This window comes from Panthera uncia, assembly GCF_023721935.1.
Source record: "Panthera uncia isolate 11264 chromosome B3 unlocalized genomic scaffold, Puncia_PCG_1.0 HiC_scaffold_1, whole genome shotgun sequence".
In the NCBI taxonomy this organism is placed as follows: Eukaryota; Metazoa; Chordata; class Mammalia; order Carnivora; family Felidae; genus Panthera; species Panthera uncia.
This window is the reverse complement of record NW_026057582.1, coordinates 63091720-63114991: the sequence shown is the minus strand read 5'-3', so window position 1 is coordinate 63114991 and position 23272 is coordinate 63091720. Positions and strand designations below refer to the sequence as shown.

General features: G+C 37.5%; 1 protein-coding gene across 1 annotated transcript in view; it reads left to right on the top strand.

The window, feature by feature from the left end:
- Positions 1-23272, top strand: part of NPAS3 (neuronal PAS domain protein 3) — an 857895-nt gene that overhangs the window by 255344 nt on the left and 579279 nt on the right. The window contains exon 3 of the mRNA XM_049612915.1: positions 8491-8735. Coding sequence (XP_049468872.1) covers positions 8491-8735 — 245 coding nt within the window. The remainder of the gene's footprint in view (positions 1-8490; positions 8736-23272) is intronic.

Here is a 23272-nt window from a genome sequence, read left to right as displayed (position 1 = left end):
TGTGAAATATACAAGTTGCTCCAAGGTAAAGTGCTCTTTATTGGGTGGAGAGAAATTACTTGATAAAGCTGCGGTTTTTCCATTATTATGGAACTGCCAGTTGTACAGCTTAAAGTTCTGGGGGAAAATGAAGAACAAAACACTTTGATTCATGAGGTTTTTGGCAGACACCAAAGCATACAATGAATAGTTTGGTCTTGCTGTGGTTCATTCAAGGATTATTTGAATCAAGGTGAACATTGGTTGAAAAGGATTGTGCAGACCTCTCAGCTTTCTTTATTGCTATTCTAATGACTCATTCTGGAATTAAATCCTCTTATTTAAAGTGTTAAGAATAAAAACGCTCATTGGCTAAAACCAATTAATTTAATTATTAAGTTCAAACATACACAAGGCATTTTCTGAAGATGAGGGAAGGCATTCAGTTGAATGGCTCTAATTACTCTTTTGATCTATTTTATTACAAGTCAAAAATAGGTCATGATTATTCAATGAGAATATATCTTAGTGAAAAATTTTAAGGATGCATCTTAACTTTGATACTTTATCAAATGTTAGCAGTTGCCGATGTTTTTGACACTTTTTTAAAGCAGTCAATTTCATATTTCTTACATGGGGAAAAATAATGGTCATTTCACATGTTAAATGAGAAAAATAAAGCAAGAATGAAGGTCAAACTGATTTAGCACATCAAACAGTCTTTGTCAGCCAAGCTTAATATATCCTGAGTTTGTGGAACAAATGAAATTTTGCTGCTATGTTACACTTTGCTTCCAAACAACCATTACAACTGGTTTTATATATTGTGTGAGCATCAGACCATCAAACAGTGCATCTTTACTGACGTGTTGCTGCAGCAATGATCTACAGCAGCAATCTGCCATTTATATAAGGGCAAAATGTGCATCTATATTTAGTTGTGAAATTGGCCTATTATACTCTTGATGTTTACAGAGGCTAACATAAATTAATGATGACAGCTATGAGCAGTGCATTAGTTAAGCAGCAGAGTTCTTACCTTGAACTTGAAGGTTCCAGTTTTAACTTCCAGCATGCACTATACTGTTTTCTTCACACGTTAAAGGAAGGTTTTTGAAATTGTTACCTTTTCTTGGAGAACATTAAAAGACTCCAATTTGTGAGCTATGCAGTGCATAATCCTACTAGATAATAGTTGTTTATGCATTTCTCAATTATATTGCCTTGTAAGAAAGCCAATATTTACAATGATGTGGAAAAATACTGAAAGATTTTTTTTTTCTTTGCAGTAGGTTGATTTGATTGACTTTGAACTCTATGTGATGCCAATGTGTGTTGGGCTGTTTTATTGAAAGTAATGAAAGAAGGGCAAGCAGTGTTTATAGAATCTTTACTTTTTCCCTGGGAATCCTCCTCATTCTGCTCATGTCAGGCCAGGAGTAGGTATTGGAGTCACTATAGATTTCACTGTTAACTATGACCAGAGATCTGACAAGTATGCAGGTGTTCAAAGGTTCATGAGTTAAAATGCTGAAACCTTTGATGAATTTTTGATGGCTGCATTTTTAATACAGGTCGACCTTCTTCTTTTGAGGCTGCATGCCAGATTAATTGATAAATAGTAGAAGTCTGGAGTGCTGGGTTCTCCTAAGCAAAACAAGTAGGAAAATCCATAAAAACCTGCCTTTCTGCCTTCTTAGAAGTACTTTTTAAAAAGGCAAAATTTAAAGTGGTTCTAACTCTATCCTTTGGCCTACTGTTCGAAGACCAAAATCTGCTGTGTTGTTTTATAGAGACTGGTCATTGTATTAAAAAACTTACATGAAGGTGTTAAAATTGAAGCCTAGAGAAGATTTTCATGTAGAGATCATGTGAATCTATTGATAATGTTCATATCAGGAACTGTTCCACAAATACAATTATAAATTATATAAAAAGAAATGATAAAAATCTGGCTATGAAGAATAGGAGAGGAAGAAACATTTGATTAAGTTGACTTAATTTTGTTGTTCCTCTGTGACAATTATTATCTTTGCTCCTTGTTATCCTCTGTAGATCTCCAGCTATATTATTTCCATAATCATCATAACTATTTCTGTGAAGTAGGAAATCAAAGTAATCAATTTTGCAAAGCTAAATTTGATAAGCCACAAAGGATAACTTACCTCTTTTAATTTAATGAGTCATCAAGTCCAAAGTTATCTGGTTTTTTTTTTTTTTTTTTCCGCCATGGACAAGTGGCCCAATAAATAATTGACATCTTTATCCAGTTCCGTGGCAGCTTTAGAGAGATTGCAAATACTGAGTCAATTTCATAATACTGGCTCTGTTATAGTGGCAGTGCCTGTTCTTTAACTTTTTACTTTTTTTTTTTTCAGTTGTTACCTTTTGCTTGTTTTGTCTCCAGCAGAATTTGATTTGGCCTTGCTCCTAGTATGGAAGCTAAAGCAGCAAATGCTGCTGGCACTTTGACATTTCTCCCCACTCACCCAGGCAATCTGGGTGAGCTCTCCATGGTTCTGGATTTGGGGTTTTGTTTGACATCAAGGAGAGCTTTCTAGATTTGTGAGATTTTGAAAGCTATTTTGAAAGATCGCCTTTCTCCCAGAGTACTCATAAAATTGTTTTGACTAATAAGGATCATTGAAATTTTGAAGTTTTTTTTACTGAAGTTCTCAGAATTCTCCTGAGTAATTCATTCTCTTAACTGTTTGGATATTCTTTTTTTTTTTTTTTTTTTGGTATATAAGCATAGTTGCTTGTCTTGCAATTGAATGCCATTTTTTCTAGTTTAGTGAACTAAAAAAATGCTCACTTACTTCTTCTAGTAAAAAAATCATTGATTTGTGAACCTTGAATCATTCATCAATGAAATACATATTTTACTTGAAAACTCATTAAATAAACCTGTGGTATACAGCTGATAGACTAAGGTATAAGGAAGACTATAGTGAAAAAGCAATATCTTTGCAATAAAGGAGTTATATTTTGCTTTAAGTATACAATGTGATATGTCATAACCAGTGAGTAGAAATCATACTGATGACACAGTGTGTACATTGTAAATGAGTGTTGTGGACCTCAAAGCATAGAACAATCAGTGTGAAGCAAGTTTAGGTTTTATTTTAAAGGTTTTTTTTTTTTATTTTTCTAATGTTTATTTATTCTTGAGACAGAGACAGAGCGCGAACAGGGGAGGGGCAGAGAGACAGGGAGACACAGAATCTGAAACAGGCTCCAGGCTCTGAGCTGTCAGCACAGAGCCCAAAGTGGGGCTTGAACCCACGAACTGTGAGATCATGACCTGAGCCGAAGTCGGATGCTCAACCGACTGAGCCACCCAGGCGCCCCAAGTTTAGGTTTTATTTTAATATATCTTATATAGTAATACTGTGTGTCAGGTACCATTTAAGTATTTTACAATAATTAACCCATTTAGTTTAATTTCAACAAGAACCTTATGAAGCATATAGTACTATCACCCCATTTCACAGATGAAAGAAACTGAGGCAGAAGATGAAGTAAATTGCTCAAGTTTACATAATCAGTTAAGTTATAGAACTGAGATTTAAATACAGGTACTCGGGTTCCATAATCCATGCGTTTAAATTTAACCTCTACTTTTTACTAGTGTGGAAGACATGCTGAGAGAGGCATCAAACAGAGCTTAAAGTGATAATCATGATCTGAGAAAACACGAAAGGAGTTTAATAGGCAGTTTTAGGGTTGTCATCAAGGAAAAGTTAGGCCTTTGGTTTTATTCCCATTGGTTTGATTTCTACAGTCACTACATGGGAAATTACTAAGTGAAGGTCCTAAGTGACAATAGAGAATGGAGTTCGAGAGGAGAAATGAAAAAAGCCAACAGTTTAGAATTAGAGACACTGTAAGATGTATAAAGGAAGCCTGGTCAAATAAACTTATAAAGAATTATGGAGAGAGAAATACTGTAGTAATCAGATGGGGCACTAGGATTCAAACAGTTGGGTTTTTTTCCTCTAGATAAGTTTTATGATTAAAAAAAAGTTTCATGATTATTATGCTAATAGTTGTTACTTAGATACTGTTTACCACATGACAGGCATTTTGTACTTTACATATATTGGCTCAATTACTCTCATGAATATTATGAAGTAGATAAAATTATCACATCCATTTTCCACAGGAGGAAACTGAGGCCTAAGGAGGCTGAGACACCTAGTGAAGGTTGCCGACATGGTAGTTGTAAGTTGGTGCCAATACCCACAGCTTGGCAGCAGAACCCTCACTCCTAATCTCTGTGGTTTCCAAGAAAGTTTTCAGATGGGTTGACTATACTGTCAGCATTCCTAATCTTTGCAACTTCTTAAAATTTTTCTTTGTTGTAAAACTCTCAAGTGCTCTCTGCCCCATTTAGAGTTCATAAACTATCTTAATTCGTAAAATCTAGAATTATCTAAGAGGTTCACTGATTCATAGTTTCCATGGTAGTAAATGGTAAACTATCGTATGAGCCACTGCACTGGTCCAGGAGATTTCTTGGCCATCCTCATGTTGTAAAATAATAACATTGAGGCTCAGATTTGTTACTGAAAATCACAATGCTTGTGAATGGCTAGGATGGGTCTTATAATTCCTTCATCAGGACTTTTGCCAGAAAACTTGCCAGGGAACTTAAAATATATGAGAGGATTAAAAAAATTACATTCAATAAGCATTGTCCTCTAAATCTTCATTACTATTAATTTTTTGATGGCTTGTTACCTATGGTTAAAGGTATATCTTCAGAAACATGGAAAATTTTTTGCCAAGCATTAAGCAGAAACATGCATTATGCCAACAGTGTTGTTTAGGAAAGTTAATTATGGTAACATCAATGACAGTAAGAGTGGAGAGTCTAACTTTACAAATTTTATAAGAGGAAATTCTAGATTCTAGAGTATTATCCTTTTGGTTGGGTGAAGAAGCCCTTTGGAGAATCTGAAAATCATTTACTATCTTCCCCCAAATATATACACAGTTTGCAAAGTACTTCTAGATTTACTTATAAATAAATAAATAAATAAATAAATAAATAAATAAATAAATAAAACACGTGTGTGTGTATATATATATATATATATCTTCTGAAATTGCTGATTTTGTTGTTTGGTTTTTGGTAATTATTGGTGAGGATGATAAGATTGTCATCAAAGAGAACTGAAATTTTGATTTGCTGAGGATCAAGGAAGAGTCTCCTTTTCCAAAGTTACCCAAAGACTAGGTGGAAGAACGTCAGAGCAGTGGGAAGTTTGGGAGTCATTTCTTGTTGATCTGAAGTTTAATCATTTTTTATATGGCACAGATCAGGATCATAATGTTATATTCGTGATTTCCTGTCTTTCTTTGGTATTGTAGAAATACAACCATAATTTTTGGTTTAGAACAGAATGTGCAAACACATAGTTTATTTTACGTTTTAATGTAGTCTTTAATTCTATTTGAGAATTGCTTACAACTAAGCTGTACTTCCCAAAAGCAGGCATAAGATTAATCTACAGTCTGAGTCATTGTCTACACATCTTTAGCTTAATCTATTCTATCAACATCTCTATGACCTTTGTAATCCTTTGACTGCATTTTATTGCTGTTGCCCTTAAAGCCAATTACTACTTATTATAGATACAGTGCTGTCATTCTGAAAGACTTCTGAACTGTGAGGTCTGTATAATGAAAAACCCTTTGTTATTAAGATTATGGCCAGGACAGTTACTCGAGTAGGGTAACACAGAGTGTTTGAGTTAAAAAAAAAATTAAAAACACACACACACACACAAAAAAAAACACAAAAAAAATGTGTAGGGGAGGAGAGGAGAAAAACAAGAAGGTGGGTCAGGAACACATGAAGTAAGTTTGGCCCAGTGGTATTTTAGATAAATATCAGAGGACAGTGTTTGGGCAGAGTTTCTGAAGGCATTAATGTCTATGCATTCCCCTTTGGAGTCCATTGAGTTGTTCCCTGTGATCTTGGTTTTTTCTTACCACCTACCCCCATAGAATTAGATTCTTTCCTTAAACTATTGCTAAGCCTATGCAATAATAGCAATTTCAGGATAATGGCCTCATGTTCTACTTGTTTCAGTCAAACAAAGAAATTCCTGGTATGAAAATTAGTCATGTTAATGAGATAACAGATGAGCCTATTTGTGATGCTTTGAGTGACATGTATAAAGGGAAAGTCACATAGAACATTCATGTAAAAGTGCCTTTCAAAATTGGCCTCCCAAATTCTTATCCAATTGTAAACTGTATCCCTCCTCATTTACTGACCAAATGACAGGTTTTATTAGGCTTGCATTATTTTTTAAAACTTTAATTGGTTAACATAAAATTAAAACATAACATAAGATTGGAAATGCCATATAAAAATTGAGATTTTGTTCTCTAGAAACAACAATACTGGGAATCTGACGACAGCAGGTGTGCCCTCCTCCAGAGCAGCAGTCCACTGAGACTGTGTGTGCCTGCGCTGTTGTCCTCTCCTGCCCCACAGTTGCCATCAGGCCTCTTCACTCATTGACATTCCCTGCCTTAACCCCAGGGGCCCTTCAGTTTACAACCTCTGCTCTAGTGCTCCATCATAGTCACTTACTGAACAACAACAGTTGTAAGTTGAGCCCACCTTCTGGAGTACTATTTGATTACAAGAACACAAAAAGAGCAAAGTGCTGAACTTGAACCACTGCACTTTACAAGAGGTAGAGAAGACATCTCAAAAGACCTAGTTCTTTGGGCACAGCTGACCTAAGTGGTGTTAGATAGATTGCTTTTATTACATAAAGGGAGGGGCATGAATGGTTCTTTTGCCCTAAGATGTCAACCCAGATCCTGGGTATACTTAAACTTTATCAGATTGTAAGGCATCTCTCACTTTATTTACACAATTTTCAACAAGCCAAAATTGCCAATTAGTACAATCATGTAAAGGCCAGCCATGATTTGGGGAAACAAGTGGCATGCCATGCTTTTCCCTTGTGAATTAGCAATGTTTCTCCCGGAGGTTATCACCTGAGACATTAAGGGCCAAAGGTTTTCATCTGAGACTGCCGTGACTCTGAAAACGGCAACGTTAACTTGTCTAGTTGTGAGAAATAGGTTGGTTAGCTAATGTAGAATATTTGTGAAACTGGTGGGGTTGTTGGCTTAGTGAGTATTTGATCACGGTGTGATGGCATTACTTAAATTATGTAGATACTCAATAAGATATTCAGAGTGTCTGCAGTGAGTAAAGTGTTTCTACCACGAACACCATCAGGTATGCTATAATGTAATATGAAATGTTCTTGTCCATATTATACTAATGGATATCAGAGCTACACTGCTGAACTCATTTTGATCGATTGCTCTGGTCTTGCTTCCTTGCTTGTTTCTCTCTTTCTGGTTATTTTATAATGGGAAACCAGAAAGCTAGGTTCAAAGATTTAAAATGCCTTTGGAGTTCAATGAAATGGATACTTTACTGTAAATATTGCCCAATTACTTATCATCAGGGTCTTATTTTGATTTTATTTCTTGTCAGACACAAAACAGAGCCATTCAGAACAGGTGGAATTCTGTCAGATGCTCAAACACAACTTCAGTTGTGCCAGATTCTGCCCTCAGCAATGTGAGCAAACTTCAAACAGAAATGCACATGAATAGTTAAAGGAAAATGCTGGATCCCACCTGTTGCCTTTTCTGTGAAGTAATATGTCTATAATGTTTATAAATTTTAATAACCCATACAGGGCTTTATCTTTCAACATTAAATTTATATTATCTTAAAGTTTGACTTCTCCAGGCGATGCATTTTATTCTCTAGTATCTTAGAGAATCTATCCATCTACTAATGTGCAGTCATTCATAAAGAATTAAAGTTTTCTCTTATCAACCAATTATCAACATATTTATAAGTATATTGAAATCTTCATTTTCAGTGTGATGTTTATCTGACTTAAGATCATGATCCTTATTGAGGGCTAGAGGCACATAAACACACTTCATAGAATCAACAAATAAAATGTTGATGTTTACCCTTTGTTCCCCATGATGATAATTGAAGTAAAGGTGCTTTTGGTGCCTTAAAATCTCACAGTGATAACAATTAAATGAACAAAATCATTAGCCTGAGAATAAATATATGAATACTAGCCTCATCTTTTCTGCTGCTTATAGCTGATAACACCAAGTATTACCTGTAAATCTTATGTCTTAGAAACAAAGAATGTATCTCAATGCATGGCCAATTAAAGGGAAAAACCTAACAAGCAAGCTATTGTTATTACTGCCTGTAAGTTTATTTGCTGTTATTACCGCATGTAAGTTTAAATCCAGAGGTAGAATTTTTGGTTTTAGTGAACATTGTCTAGAAATCATTTTATTATGGCCCTTGGATTTGAAAGAAGATTTTGGTAGATTTTTGCTGGGGGAAGAAGGAAATGAAAAGGAAACAATTTCTACCTGATGTCAGAACCACACGTTTTAAATGACACTTTTTCACTCCTTTGATTTCAGTTTACAAGCATTGAGAAAGGAGAAATCCCGAGATGCTGCTCGCTCCCGCCGGGGAAAAGAAAATTTTGAGTTCTATGAATTGGCCAAGTTGTTGCCTCTTCCTGCAGCCATCACTAGCCAGCTTGACAAGGCATCCATCATTCGACTTACAATTAGCTATCTGAAAATGAGGGACTTTGCTAACCAAGGGGACCCTCCGTGGAACTTGCGAATGGAAGGCCCTCCACCTAACACATCAGTAAAAGGTAAGTTTTAAGCCCCTGTTTGTTCTGGAATATGGTGGTCGATAGGTGTCTCTAAGATGAAATGTTTACCATCATCCTTTCTTCTTTTCCTGCATATCAAATCCTTTAAAGGGATACAAATGTGGAAATCTGAACTCTGCATGAGAAAGACACCATGTGAAGGTGAAATAAACCTCTTCTATTTCTTTTTTATTTTCAAAACGTCTGTCAGCCTAAATATTCTATCACTTGATGCAAGGCTTCAGAGAAAGGAGAATGAAATGACTTACATTAAAATGCTTCTTGGGTTCAATTTGCGTTATGCTAATTCATGCAAATTATTACTGATGGGTGGAGTACAAGAATATTTGTTAAAGGGTGGAACTAATATCTTCTGTCTTTAGTAACCAAAGAAAGGAAGGAAGCTGAGCCCAACTGTAGTAGGCATTTTGAGTAATGACTTTATTGACTAATAAAACAAATAATTCATGTTAATGTTTCAAGTTGCCATACATAATGCCCAAGATTTGTAAATCTAAACCTATGTTTGTCCTCCCGATCCTTGGTGCAGTCACTCTTAAAACTCACTAATGAAAGATTTTAGGCCTTCTTCATTCTGATATGCAAGAGAGGTATTTCTTACGTGTTAGTGAAATTTCTAGTAATTTATAGCATGTTTAGCATGTGAATATGCATGCGTATCTTTATTGATGTATATGTGATATTGGCCATTGATTCTCTGTCTTAAACGATGTGTTATTCAAGGCTTAGGACTTAAGGGATCTGCTAGTTTCTTGTGCTCTAACCTTGTCTCTAGACCCTTGGTGGGCATAAGCTGGATAATTGGGAAAATTGTGGGCAACTCTGGGAGAGGAATTAGGTTCTTTTGTTAAGTGATGACACCTTGACAGTGACCTTTGAAGTCCCTGTGCTCATGGCTTTTATAGGAATTTTGTAGGAATTGAAAGGGTTCTAATAGGGAGCCCTGACCTCTTAGAGGATACAGAGGATACAGATTAAAATGAAGGATCCAAAGCAATGACTATTTACAATTGTGTGCTTAGAAGTGTCATCATATGTGTATCCATGCATGTGTAAATCTGGTTATATCTCTGCCATTGGTACTTGCAATGTTTCTTACGCTTACGAGAGAAGGAAAATCAGAATTTAAATTCTAGATGCTATTTTCCTCTAGAGCAGGGCAAATATTTTCTGTAATGACTATATAGGAAATATACAGGCTTAGGCTTTGAGGGGCTCTGAACTGTGCCACAGTAGCACGAACTCAGCCATAGACAATCTGTAAACAGCAGGGTGTGGCTGTGCTCTAATAAAACCATGCGTAACAAAATAGGCAGCTGCCCCCAGATTTGGCCCACAAGCCATAGTTCACAGATTATCTCTCTAGAGTGTAAGAATGGCATTCAGAAGCTGAGAACATAGAACAGAGTTAGCTGTCAAGGGCTGGATGTCAGTGTAACATAGCATAGTATGGACAAACTAAGGCACATTCATGCTGTCCCTTTTCAGCCCTTCTCCTCTTAAAAATGTAGATGTCAGCTTGGTAATATATCAATCTGTGTTCCAGATGCTAAAGTTGTGGCAAATTTTCCCAAGCTGAAGATGTGAATGTAATCTTAGTAAATATACTGTATCCATAAGAGTTTGTTCATTAGACTGCTTTCATGTTTATTCCAAATCATATAAGATGAAAGGGTAGGTGCAACAGGGTAGAAGTCACAGAATGTACAAAATACGTCCTTATTCTTCGCTTTGAAATGGACTGATTAAGGGACTGAACTTGTATGAGGTTGTTTAGCACAGTTATCTTTTTATTACCACTTATTTATTTATTTTGAAAGAGAACTGGAGAGCTACTGAGTGGGAGAAGGGGGGGGAGGGAGGGATGGGGAGGAGAGAGAGAGGGAGAGGGAGAGGGAGAGAGAGAGAGAGAGAGAGAGAGAGAGAGAGGGAGAGGGAGAGAATCGCAAGCAGGCTTCACACTGCTGGCGCAGAGCCCAATGTCAAGCTCGAACTCAGGAGCTGTGAGATCATAACCTGAGCTGAAATGAAGAGTTGGTTACTTAACCAACTGAGCCATCCAGGCACACCTCCATTTTTCTTTTTTAAAGGAGCTGGCAGTTTATAGGCTGCCTTGGTAGTGGTGGTTACCAAAGTAAAAAGTGGTTCCATGGTTTGTCCATTATTCTGCAATGTGGTAACCTTGCTTACTTTTATTTTATTTTATTTTTTTAAATTTTAATGTTTATTTTTGAGACAGAGAGAGAGAGAGAGAGACCAAGCTCAAGTGGGGGAGGGGCAGAGAGAGAGGGAGGCACAGAATCTGAAGCAGACTCCAGGCTCCACGGTGTCAGCACAGAACTCCATATGGGGCACAAACTCACGGACCACGAGATCATGACCTGAGAGGAAGTTGGAGCCTAACTGACTGAGCCACCCAGGCACCCTCCCCTTGCTTACTTTTGGAATCATGACCTTGTAGAGATGCAAAACTACAGCTCATGTAAAACCATGCCCTCATATGTAGACCAGGGAAATGTTACAGAAACAGTTTACAGTTAAGTATTAGCAGATCTTAAGCTAGATTCCATTGTTTCACCTTTCTGTCTAGTGCTCTATCACATCATATCGTTTCTAGAAATTTTATTTGATTTGCATCCCCTTTATCAAGCATGCCAGGTGAGAATTCTCTCAGCTTCTGACTGTGACTGATCATTCATTTTTACTTTATGAACTTCAGTCAGTCAAACTCTAAACTACTCATGATCAAGATGGATAAAAAACAATAAAATATGGTCTCTGCTCTCGTGGGCATTTCAGTCTATGAAAGGACATACTGATGTCAAGGAGAAAAATGGGGAGGTTAGGGTGGATATTTAAGCGTCTGGAAGGAGATAAGAGATTTTATTATTTTGAGAATTCCATCCAGATAATGGCAGAACATCCAATTCAGTACATGTGTACTCCCACTATCAGTAAACTGATGATAGTGAAGGTGTGAAGCATAGTGACTCTATCCAGTTGACTCTGGCTCTCAAAAGTTGCTAGGAATGCAGTGGACACTTTCTGTGAATTGGTTCTGCTGTACAGTATGTGTATACTTTATTGCTCTACTCTCATTCTTTAATGCAAACCTGTTCCTCATTCTGATCAAACATTCATGAAACAACATCAAAAGAAATTCATTTTAATTTATTAAGGTCTTCTGTGTTGTGCCCTTGAAGAAGTTCATGTGGATAAACAAGCTTATATAAATAGCCTGCAGCATCATGTGAAGTGCAGTTCATAATCCAACAATAAAACGATAGACATTAGACTTTGTGCTTCTCCAAGCAGTCTCTTGAATAAACCTAAAGGCGTTTGGAAATTTATATGAAAAGTACTTACACGATGCAGGCAATGCTTTTTTTTTTTTTTAATGTGATGAGTTGTTCATGTTAATAATTAAATTTCAAAGCTTAAATTTAAATTTGTCCCACACAACTATATAGAAATTTAATCATTTTAATTTACTGCTTCAGAAAGGTCCTTCACTCTGCCCTGTATTCATCACATCTTTTCTTAAATGTCTATAAAGGTTGATGAGTTTGTTTTGTGATGCCCATTCTGTATAGATTATTACAAGTTATGCTTGCAGAAAGAACACTCAGGTGACAGTGTGTAATATGTCCCGAGTCAATTACTTCATGGAAATGATATGTTAAGCAATTGGAAGGTAACAGATAGTTTTTTCCATGATTTTAGAAATATCTGTATTGTTATAATACAGATCAAATCTACAATGAACATTATGCATTATTCAAGAAATGACCAGGCATTCTCAGCAGTGTTTCAGCTAAATAACTGATGATTGTAACCTTTAAAGAAATCTCATTGTGGTGACTGTTGGTAAATCACCTCTCCATTCATAGTAATCTCTATTTAGAGGCTATCTAGAAACCATTACATCTTTTATTAATCTTAAAAGCAATAGCTGGTGATTTGACATTTGCTAAAACTAGATAAATTTTCTGTCTTTTTAATACCACAGACTTCAGTCAATTTTCGGTGTGTGTCTGCTACAACTCTATTAATCCAGGAATATTTACCACTGTAAGCATAAGTCTTACTTCAATTTGAACATGGCAGCTTTTAAACAACAATTTGTGTATGTGTGTGACAGGCGACAATGCTCAAATATGTAAAATAGAAGACATTTTTAGCCTTCGGAAGGAAATGGTTGAAAAATACTGCAAGAAAAAAAGAAAAATACTGCAAGACAACTGGTGATTGAAATTGACTGAACACGTTACGGAAGAACTTTACTATTTTTATAGTAAAGTTCATATTTACTATAAATTTCATACTAAATTTCATATATTACTCTTTCATAGTAATTTTCATATTTCATATTTTCTTCACTATTTCGGGCCCTTACTGTGAATTAAGTGGTGGATATTTCTGAGAGGAGAGGCCTGCAGGTCCTTATTTAAGGAATGCGTGATCTATCCTTAGCCAGAGACCAGACTGTTACTTTTGCAATCATGTTTAAGGGTTCGGTTTGAAACAGCCATGTGTAGCCGCTGAGTCTGTGACATCCTTCAGAGTAACTCTGAACTACTACAATACTGGTTGTTCCCAAAACTTAGAACTATTTTTCTAAAATGCTGTCTGTTTCCATAGAAGGTAGAGAATCCAAGACTGAGTGATTGTTCTTCTTGGTCTAAGCAGCTCCCAAAGGTCTTCTAGTTCCTATTCAGGCATTTTACTGTGTACGGACACGTGTACTTCGACCAACTGACATTCATACTCGGGGGCAAGTGTCCTATTCCTCATTATTGAAAAAAAATGTGAAATGCAATTTCTTAGAATCAGGGTATAGCATGTACATCAGCCTGTGGTGCTCTTTATTATTACACAGGAAAATGGTAGTGCCCAGACTGAACCCTTAGGTTCTGAACAGAAGCTTCCAGTAGGGGTAGGAGAGCAGGAGACAAGATAGAGACTTGCTTCTTGTGTGGTTCCTGTTCTCGCCTCCACCACCTTCAGTAGACTGGGGGCCCATCTCCCTGCTTTAGTCTCGAGTTTCAGTCACCTCAGTCCAAAGGGGCCAACCAAAAGCTGAGCTGCCAGTGTTCACTCTTGTTTATTTTGGTAGCAAGTGCCAGGTTTTACTAGTACATGGCAGTATGATGTGATACAATTGCCTTTTCTTAGGTATGCTTCTGGGAACTTTTTCATTACATACTGCTCTCCTTTCTAGTGGAGGGAATACTTCTGAAGGAAGTTCATTTAAGAACTAAGCTTTTACTGTATTTTCATCATCATAGGACAGGCATTGTTTATATCTCCATGCTTTCCTAGGATTCTCATCTCTGAAACTGGGCATGAAGGGCTTTCTGACAAATGAGGGCTTAGTGATGGCAGAGGAAGTCTCTGAGACTATAATTTTGTGCAGATTCCTATTTCTTTCAGGAGAAGCTTTGCTATCTGCGGAGGGGGACTCTGGTCCACCTTCAGAATGAAGCATGCAAAAGCACTGATGGTTTCTTCACATGTGCCACTGTCAGAGTTCAGTCACCATTACCTTCAGTGCACCTGGCACTGTTGGGCATCCAGAATTACCCTCCACTCCAAACACTGATTCCGCGGAAGCCTCTTTGTGAGAGTGATGACTGAGAATGTGTGCATGCTCAGGCGTCCTAGTCCGTCATCGCCAGGGCAACAAGCAGTCCGAATGTCACAGTGGCACGCCACAAAGCTTTTATTCCTCTTGTTGCTGTGGTTCATTCTGGAGGTTGGCAGATTTAGGCTGAGCTTAGCCGGGTGGTTTACTTCGTGCCACAGCTCTGGCTGTGCTCAGGGTTCAGCTCTGGTCTGCCCCCTGTCAGGGGACAGCAGAGATTTGGGAGAGGTTCTTGTCATGGTGATGGCAAAGGTGTCAGAGGGATGAGCCAAAACATAACACCTCTTTTACAGAATGTTTTGGCAGACACCTCTGGAAATGTGGCTAAAAGAGTGTACGTGTACTTCTGCATCCCGCATCGGGATTCGGCGGTCTGCCCCTCTATATGCCGTCGTCATCTTTTTCCCCAGCAGTACCGAATACCTCAGACCATACGTTTGTGCCTTTGTACATCCTATCATCTAACCAGAATGCCCTTTTCCTTCTTGTCGTTTTACTGAACTCTTGTTCACCTTTGAAAACGCAGCTCACCTGTCACTTTGTTAGGTAAATCTTCTCTCCTTCCCCAGAACAGTAGTCATTTGTTCCTAATAGGTTACTGTGACAGTCTTCTCTTGCTTTAGTATCCATTCATAATCCTTTTCTTATGATCCTTGTCTCTCTATGCAGACTGTGAGCTACTTGAGGGAACAGTCTGGGTTTTATACATGTCTTTATCTCCATTTACAGTACCCAGGAAAGTACGTATTTAACCGAGTTTTTATTTTTAAATTTTTGTTTATTTGTTTTTGAGAGAGGGAGAGAAATCACATAAGCAGGGGAGAGGCAGAGAGAGAGGGAGAGACAGAATCCCAAGCAGGCTCTGCCTTGGCAGCACAGAGCCCCATGTGGGGCTCTATCCCATGACAGTGAGAGCATGACCTGAGCTGAAATCCAGAGTTGGACACTGAACCAACTGAGCCACCCAGGTGCCACAACCATGTGTTTAAATTAAATTATATAGTACCAAGTCGTATCTTGATATTGCTATTAGTGAGCAGAATAATGCTGATGGAAAATGTGGGTGGGTCTAAGTCATAAGCTAGGATGAAGAAAGAAAAGAGTGAAGAAAGAAAAGACTGAAAGGAAGAAAAATGGAGGGAGAATGATGGGAATAGCGTGAAACCAAGGGGGGAAATACAGTGGATAGAGTAGGAGCTAGGAGGTTGGTACCCCTTGCCTGGGATCAGCTGCCTTCCCCTGCCAACTTGTTTCTCTCGTGTAATGTACAAGCTGAGGAATTGACACTTAAGAACAATATTCTTAAGAAACCCATGTCTTGGGTATATAAATTCAAGTTCATTCGACCAGTATCTGAGTACTTTCTCTTGGTAAATCCTCTGACTCCTTTGCTGGTAATGTGGGGGCATATAATAGAGAAGGTGTAAGGCAGAGTCCTGTCCTTGGAGGTATTTACCATTTATTGAGAAATAAATAAAACTAAATAAACCACGTGACCTGGGTTACAAAGGCCTCTCTAGACCTCAGTTTCTCATTTGAATTTCCTTTTTGTGAATTTTCTGGTCTGGATGATTACTGACTGTCTAATCCCAAACCCCAATTTCTGAGAAAGGATTTAGTAATTATTGTCTTAAATTAGACTCTCCTGAGAGTCAGGTTTTTTTGAAGCTGTTTATTAATAATTTCAAAAGCCACATGTTCTAACTCTTCGTGTTCTGCTAGTATTTCTGTTTTCCTTCTCCCTCCCTCCCTCTCTGTCTCTGTCTCTGTCTGTCTCTCTCTTTAAATTTATTTACTTTGAGAGAGAGAAAGAGAGTGCACACTTAAGCTGGGGAGGGGCAGAGAGAGGAGGAGAGAAAGAATGCCAAGCAGGCTCCATACTGTTAGCGCAGAGCCTGATGCAGGACTTGATGCATGGCTCGAACTCAAAAACTGTGAGAACATGACCTGAGCTGAAATCCAGAGTCAAACACTTAACCGGCTGAGCCACCCAGGCGTCCCCTTCCTTCTCTTTTACTTTATTTTCCTTTACATGGAGGTATCATGTCTCCCTGGTGTCTTGGGTTCAAAAAGGTATGACATAGTTCCTTCTCTTAAAAGATTTTGTCTGTTGAGTATCAAGATTTGCATACATGCAATCATTATAAATAAAAAAGAGGACAATAGTGCAGCGCACAATGAAGTTTTAAATTAAATAAGCCAAGCGCCAAATATATGATATGGGTAAAATACAAATCTAAAACTTGATATATTTTTTATTTGCTTTTTACTCTTAACAGAATTGTAGGGGACATACTTAGATTCCATATCACATTCAGCTTATTTTAAGAAGTCTACCGGTTCTTGGTAATGTGATATTTAACTCATGGCATTGCCTTATACTACATTGTACTTAGTTATTTGGGATTTGGAAGTGTATGTGCCCTGTTTTTAGGGCTGGGCTTCCCTAACATGTTTTTGTTAGCCTATCACCTCTTGCAAAGCACAATATAAGTTTCAGTACTCTGCAGATACCAATATTTCATGGGTATAGCAAAGAAGGAGTCACCTCTGACTGCTTTATATGATTGAAATTGTACTGTGGCTTTAATTTTCAGAAACAGCTTTCTAGATACTGTGCATAACTCTTGGCTGTGCCTTAATAAACATGTGGTGACCTCCACCTGTAAAACTAATGTGGCTTTGAATACTGATTGACTGCTGCTTTTCGCATCCTTTCTGGGTCCATAATATGTCAGTGAATGTCAGAGGCTGGGCAGGAGAAGGCCAAAAGAATTTGGGGTTTAAAGATCATACAGATCATCTGTTTCAATCCTCCTACACTTGTGTTGAGAAAAATGATAGAGAACGTTAGTGATATAAACAAAGTCAGTAACAAACTTGGCGCTAGGTTTTGGACCCCTGGAATTCCAATTCAGTGCATCTTCTTCCATAATAAAGAGCATATCTTTCTCAGTTCAGCACATGTTAGCAGCTGTCCTTCGATATCCTCTTTCCCCATTATACATGAACATATATGCACATATATGGCCCATGTGTTGAGACCAGCGCTTTTTAGATCAAATGCTATTACATTGCAATTCACAAAACATTTTGAGGCCATCCAAAGGCAAAGGTGTTATAGTTGAATGGAAACAAATCCTTAATAAGGCATTAAATGCTAAAATTAAGGGAGACTGTGTGAGGGTGTATTGGAACTCTCTGCACTCACTTTGCAGCTATTCTATAAATCTAAAATAATTCCAAAATAAAAAGATTATTTTTTTTTAGAAATGCACCATAATTTACTCTGATGACAGAAATGTAAGAAAACCAAAACTCTACCCAAATGGAAACTTGTTCTCTCCCAGTTTCCTGCCTCTTCAACTGGTCACTGTTGAGTTCTCACAGGCTCACCCTTCTCCAGGGCTTCATTAATGGTTGCCTTGTTTAAGAAATGTGATTAACCGACAACTACAATATCAATCAGGATATGGAAGAAAGAAAATTGATTGAACCGTTTACACAGTTTGCTTAAAAAGTTTATAAATGACCGATTCCCATCAATAAGGAGTCACATGAGCAAGTTTTATGCTCTGGTTTTTCTCACTCCTTTCTTCAGTGAAAGTTATTATGAGTGTTAACACTGTCTAGTCTTCACACACTGCTCAACGATCGTCCAAAAGGGGAAGTTAGAAAGCCAAGACAAAAACTAGTTAACGGACTCTAGGACAGGGGTCAGCAAGCTTTTTCTGTGACGGACCAGATAGTAAATAATTTAGCCTCTATGGGCCATGAGGTCTCTGCTGCAGCTACTCCAGTCCACTGTTAGAGTGCAAGGGCAGCCACAGGCCGTCCGTAACTGACTGAGTACACCTGTATTTCAATAAAACTTTATTTGTGAATGCTGAATTCTAATTTTGGCATATCATGAAATCTTGACTTGTTTTTTTTTTTTAATTATTTAAAATGCTTTTCAGTTCTAAGTTTATGGGCTGTATAGAGACAGGTAGCAGGCTGGATCTGACCTGTATGCTGTAGTTTGCCAAGCCCTTTGAAGAGCTTTAGAACTGGAAGGGACCTAGGTACTTTTTGTAGAACCCATGGTGGTAAGCAGCGTACTGCTGATTGTAAAGTGTTGAAACTTGGATTTGTTTGAAAAGTGTATTGATGACAATGAATGCTGGTAACATGCTTTATGAAACATTTTTGGATTTGTTTTTGTCATCTTCAGAGCTAATATGTGCGCGTATAATCTTCTTCCTACGATAGCCAGCATAACTGAATTGTATGCCAGCCAGTGGTGTAATAGTTAACAGTTTTCTGGGTTTCCGTGCATGTATATTGTTTTGTGTATAGTGTGCATTGCTGAAAAACTAAGTGTAAAGTCATGCTAAGTCATTGGCTTAGCCTGGCTTTTTTTTTTTTTTGCTCGCTTTTTCAGTTTAATGTAGTAAACGATCCAAACTGGGGCTATGCAGAGTCTCCTATAGATGAAGGATCTTATTAAAAAAGAAACATGATTAAAGCTTTGTCTACATGGGACTGTTGCTCAGCCATTTTGACTTACCTAATCAAACAACTGGTCAGTTCGGTTAAATAATTGTTCTGATTGATTTCCCTACGTAATTTGTTAAGTGTTTTACTGATTCAAATGAAGGCTTGAGGCATGATCTGGCTACAGGGATCATTAGAAATAAGAAATTTGGGATTTGTGTATAAGAAATCCAATGTTATGAACATTAGAATGAGTAAGATTGGTAAAGCTGAATTAGGTTCAATTCTGCCTACAAATAACTACCTCCAAAACCATGTGTACATGAAGTGGAAAAATAGGGTTGCACTGCATAGTATAGTTTAATTTTCCCCACTTACTAATGTGAACATGTTACTGAAGTACTAAAACTCAATCATGGGGAAATACTGCTGTGGTCTTCTGCCATTGTCCCTTGAGACTGTCAATCACTGGGTGTTGAGCGAGTGCTCAAAGTGCTCCCCACTCACAGTAGTGGAGGAAATGAAAATTTGGGAGATTATAGTCCTCACTTCCCAAAGCACTACAGAGACTTAAAAATATATTTTTCAGTAATGTTTTGTAATTAAAGCACATCGCTCCAATATAATTTTACAGTTTGGGAAATAAGGCCGTGTCGAATATCGGCACTGATGATGAAAACAGACTGTGTACACAGTTTGGCTTTTATATAAATACTTTAAAATATTGGCTTTCTTCAATAAAAATAGATGAATAGTATCCAGGCTTTTACAAGAATTTTAGCATAAAAGCAAAATTGCTATCATTTTTATTTTGAAAAGAGACATGAAGATCACATAACAAAATGTGTAAAATGCCGTATGTTCTAGAGAGCTGTGATAGAAAATGAGGATGTAGACGCAGGTAAGCCTCACTATGGGCGTACGCAGGACCTTGTGTAAAGGGGTTCAGTGATGTTTTCTTGGTTGACACCTGACCGAACATGCCCTTCATTGTCTTTCCTATGGGCCCTGAGCTCCCAAAGTTGCAGAAAAATCTGTATCAAGGTGTTCAGCCTGTGCTGTCGTGTGATGTACATCTAGCAAGCAATCAGACTGTGCCTTCTTGTTGTGACTCACTACATTTTTTGCCACACAAACATCTGCTGGAAAAGTTTATAGAACTTAGAGAAAGGAACTCTTCTAGGGAGTTCTGACAACCTATAGTAAAGGTACTTTGCATGTAAGAGAGGCCAATGGAACCAGCAAAATGTGTGAATACGATGGAAACTGATCATCTCAGTCATTTTAATGTGTCTTCAGAGTCTTCTAATAGGATGCTCTTGGGCAATGTAGTTGGACAAATTTTGTGACTGTTAATGAGTAACATTTCTTTGGCCTCAGTTTGCCTAGAAAATGGCATAGCTTGGCCTGAGAATTCAGCTGGTCTTACACTGCAGTAAGCCTACATTTCATTGTGAGGCTTAAGTTTACACGGAAACTACCAAAGGCATGGTTGGATTCCTTTTTAGGACTTTTATCATGTTAAAGGTAACTTGTGCTTTTGTCGTTTTTTGTTTGGTGAGATTATATTTCTGAAATTATGTTAATCAGGAAGAAGAGATATCAACATGTGGCATTTATTTTGAATACATTTTGTGATTCTAGCTTGTCAAAGTCTTCACCTTGTGTCCTGTAACAAAGCAGAGGAAATTTAGAGTGTTTCGTAAAATACTCAGGTGGTTTGGGGGCTATTAAGGCAACTTAGTGTTATGCTAGTGCTTAAAATAATGAGATCTAAAAGTTGATTAGGTAAATTTTTAATATGTATATATTTCATTGAGCTGAAAAGACAAAAACATTCTTAAAATAGGTTGTATCTTAAATGAAAGGCTGATTTATTGAAACAATGGATATAATGGATACTTCCCTCAGAATGTTGGTTTTATAATCTTCTATAAATCCTTAGGTTTTAGGGTAACATTTTTTTTTGGTTGTCATTAGAGATCAGGAATGCGTCCTATTTCTCTTCCACCATACTCACCAATTCCTGCTGTAAGTATTTGAGTGCTTATTACATTGTAAGTTTCATTAGGCTGTGTGTGGAATGCAAAGCGGGGGGGAAAACTGAACCCTCTAGGAGTTTATAATCTAGCAGGAGTGACACACATGCTCACAAAACAAGGTGAGATATTATCGTGTTGAAAGAGGTTAAAGCAAAGTGTTGGATAATCTGTTATGCATAAATACAGTTACAGCTGTAAACATGGTGACATTTAATGACAATTGTGGTCGCTGAGATATCAAGTAAGCTTAGGAAGCTTTTTCTTTACAGAAGAGTGTTTTAAACAATACCCAAATACCCACCCATGAATGCCTATGTATATTGCTCTTAGCTGACCATAATTCCAACCAACCAAGAGCATGAATCACAGACCATACTTAGAAAGCAAGAACTTAGTCAAATATGATCTTCTAGTATCTTTTCTTTAATATCTTAGCATTTTCTAGAGATGGAAGGAAGGCTGGAATGAGGTATGTTTTTAAACATCACAATCCTAATGTATATAGTAAATAGAAAATCGCTCAGCATCTGAGGCATGAATATAGAAAGGGTCAGATCAGATGAGAAGCTGCATCCTGGGAACCTCTTAGTAGAATGGCCAAAGTTCAAGCATACCACTGGGACAGTGATGGGAGTGTCAATTGTTTACTTTGGCTCCTGGCTCTCACACATTCCCCTAAAGCCTATAATTGGGAGGGAAGACTAGACGGCATGGAAGAAAATGTTTTGTACTTTCATTTAAATTAGCACAAAGGGAGGGAACAGTTTTGCTTCACATGTGAAGTCAGTCATTTCTTGGGTTGCTAGCTCAATGTTTTAGCAGAACAGCTGTTCAGTACAATGTGGCTTTCTACAAGCAATATTTCTACTGCTAGAAAAGTGGCAGTCTGCCAAAGAGAGTGCCCAGACCAACCCCTAAACAAAAAAAATCTTTTGTCAACGACTCTAATAATTTGTACAATTCAGGAAAGGGGGGTTGCACGGTCTTTGCAGATGTGCATTTATGATGCTATTTTTAAGCAGAGCAGCATGGAAGAATAGATTCATAAGACTCATAAGTTGATCATTCATTTTAAGCATTTGGCTTCTGCTCCTTCTAAAATTTCACTCTGTGGAAACAACACACAGCCAGGCTTGAAACGAGGTAAGGGAGGGTGTGACAGCAAGATGAAATCCTTCATTTCCAACCCTGTGATGCTTGCTCAAAACCAAGAAGCTCTAGGGTGTTTTCTTCTCCCACTAAGGAAATAAATGTGGTTTTTCTGATCTCTCACAGAAGAAACTTGCTATCCTTCAGCATTTTGAGGAAATAAACTCTTAATGAGCCTGCATTCTTTTACGGCAGTCCATTCTCTGAAAATGAGTTTAAGTGCTGAAGGAAATGCCAGAAGCATTTACGCAACCAGCACCAAATTAATGCGTGTTAATTCTCTGTAGTTTACCATCACAGCCGCTGTGCAGTTTTTCTGGTGTGAAACTGGGTTTAGTCTCAGATGTGTCCTCTGCACTCTGGTTGCCAGACTCCACAGCGGTGAACTCGTCTGGCTTTGACTCTGGTGACGGAGTTAAGACAATTTTTATAAATTACAGTTTCCTGGGAAAGAACCCTCAAACTTCTCTTAACAGCAGAAGATCAAGTCTGATAGAATCCCCATCTTGTACTTTTTATGCAGTCATATACTTGATATTTACGTAAGAGGGAATTAGACTGATCTATTAAAATATGAAATCCTATATTAAAAATGACATAAGATTAATACAGACTCCTTCAAGAAAGGTGATTACAGAGCATAGACAACCATAGAACGTTCATTGACTAGATCAACAACTTCCTCTGATTTTGAGACTTGGGATCTTTGGTAGTGTTGTTTTCTTTTTTAAAAATTCAATCTTTTCATATCCCATATAGGTATAAAAATGGTCAATGTAGTGGAGTTGCATGTATTACTATACTGTGAGTATTTTGATGCAGTTAGAGTGCAATCCACCTGTATTATGCTGTCCCCTCAAATTTTAACATTTAAATATACTAATGTGAAAGGACTAATCATGATGATGGGATATTACTAAAAGAGGTTATTTTGCTCTACTAATGAATGTTTATTTTTAAAATTATTCAGGTGAACTGTGTCATCATACTTCAAGTTTTTACTCAAGTGTTTTCACATGTTGCCTGAGTTTAGTAAGGATTTACAGTGACAATTAAAATTATTTATTTAGATGTGACCCCAGTGGAGGGGTGCTGCCCTTTGTGAAGTGACAAGTCCCAGACAAATGGTTACTAACATGTTCTTTTACAAGTTAACAAAATCACTTTTTTTTTTCATATTAGAGAACTTCTTTAGGTAGAGAATT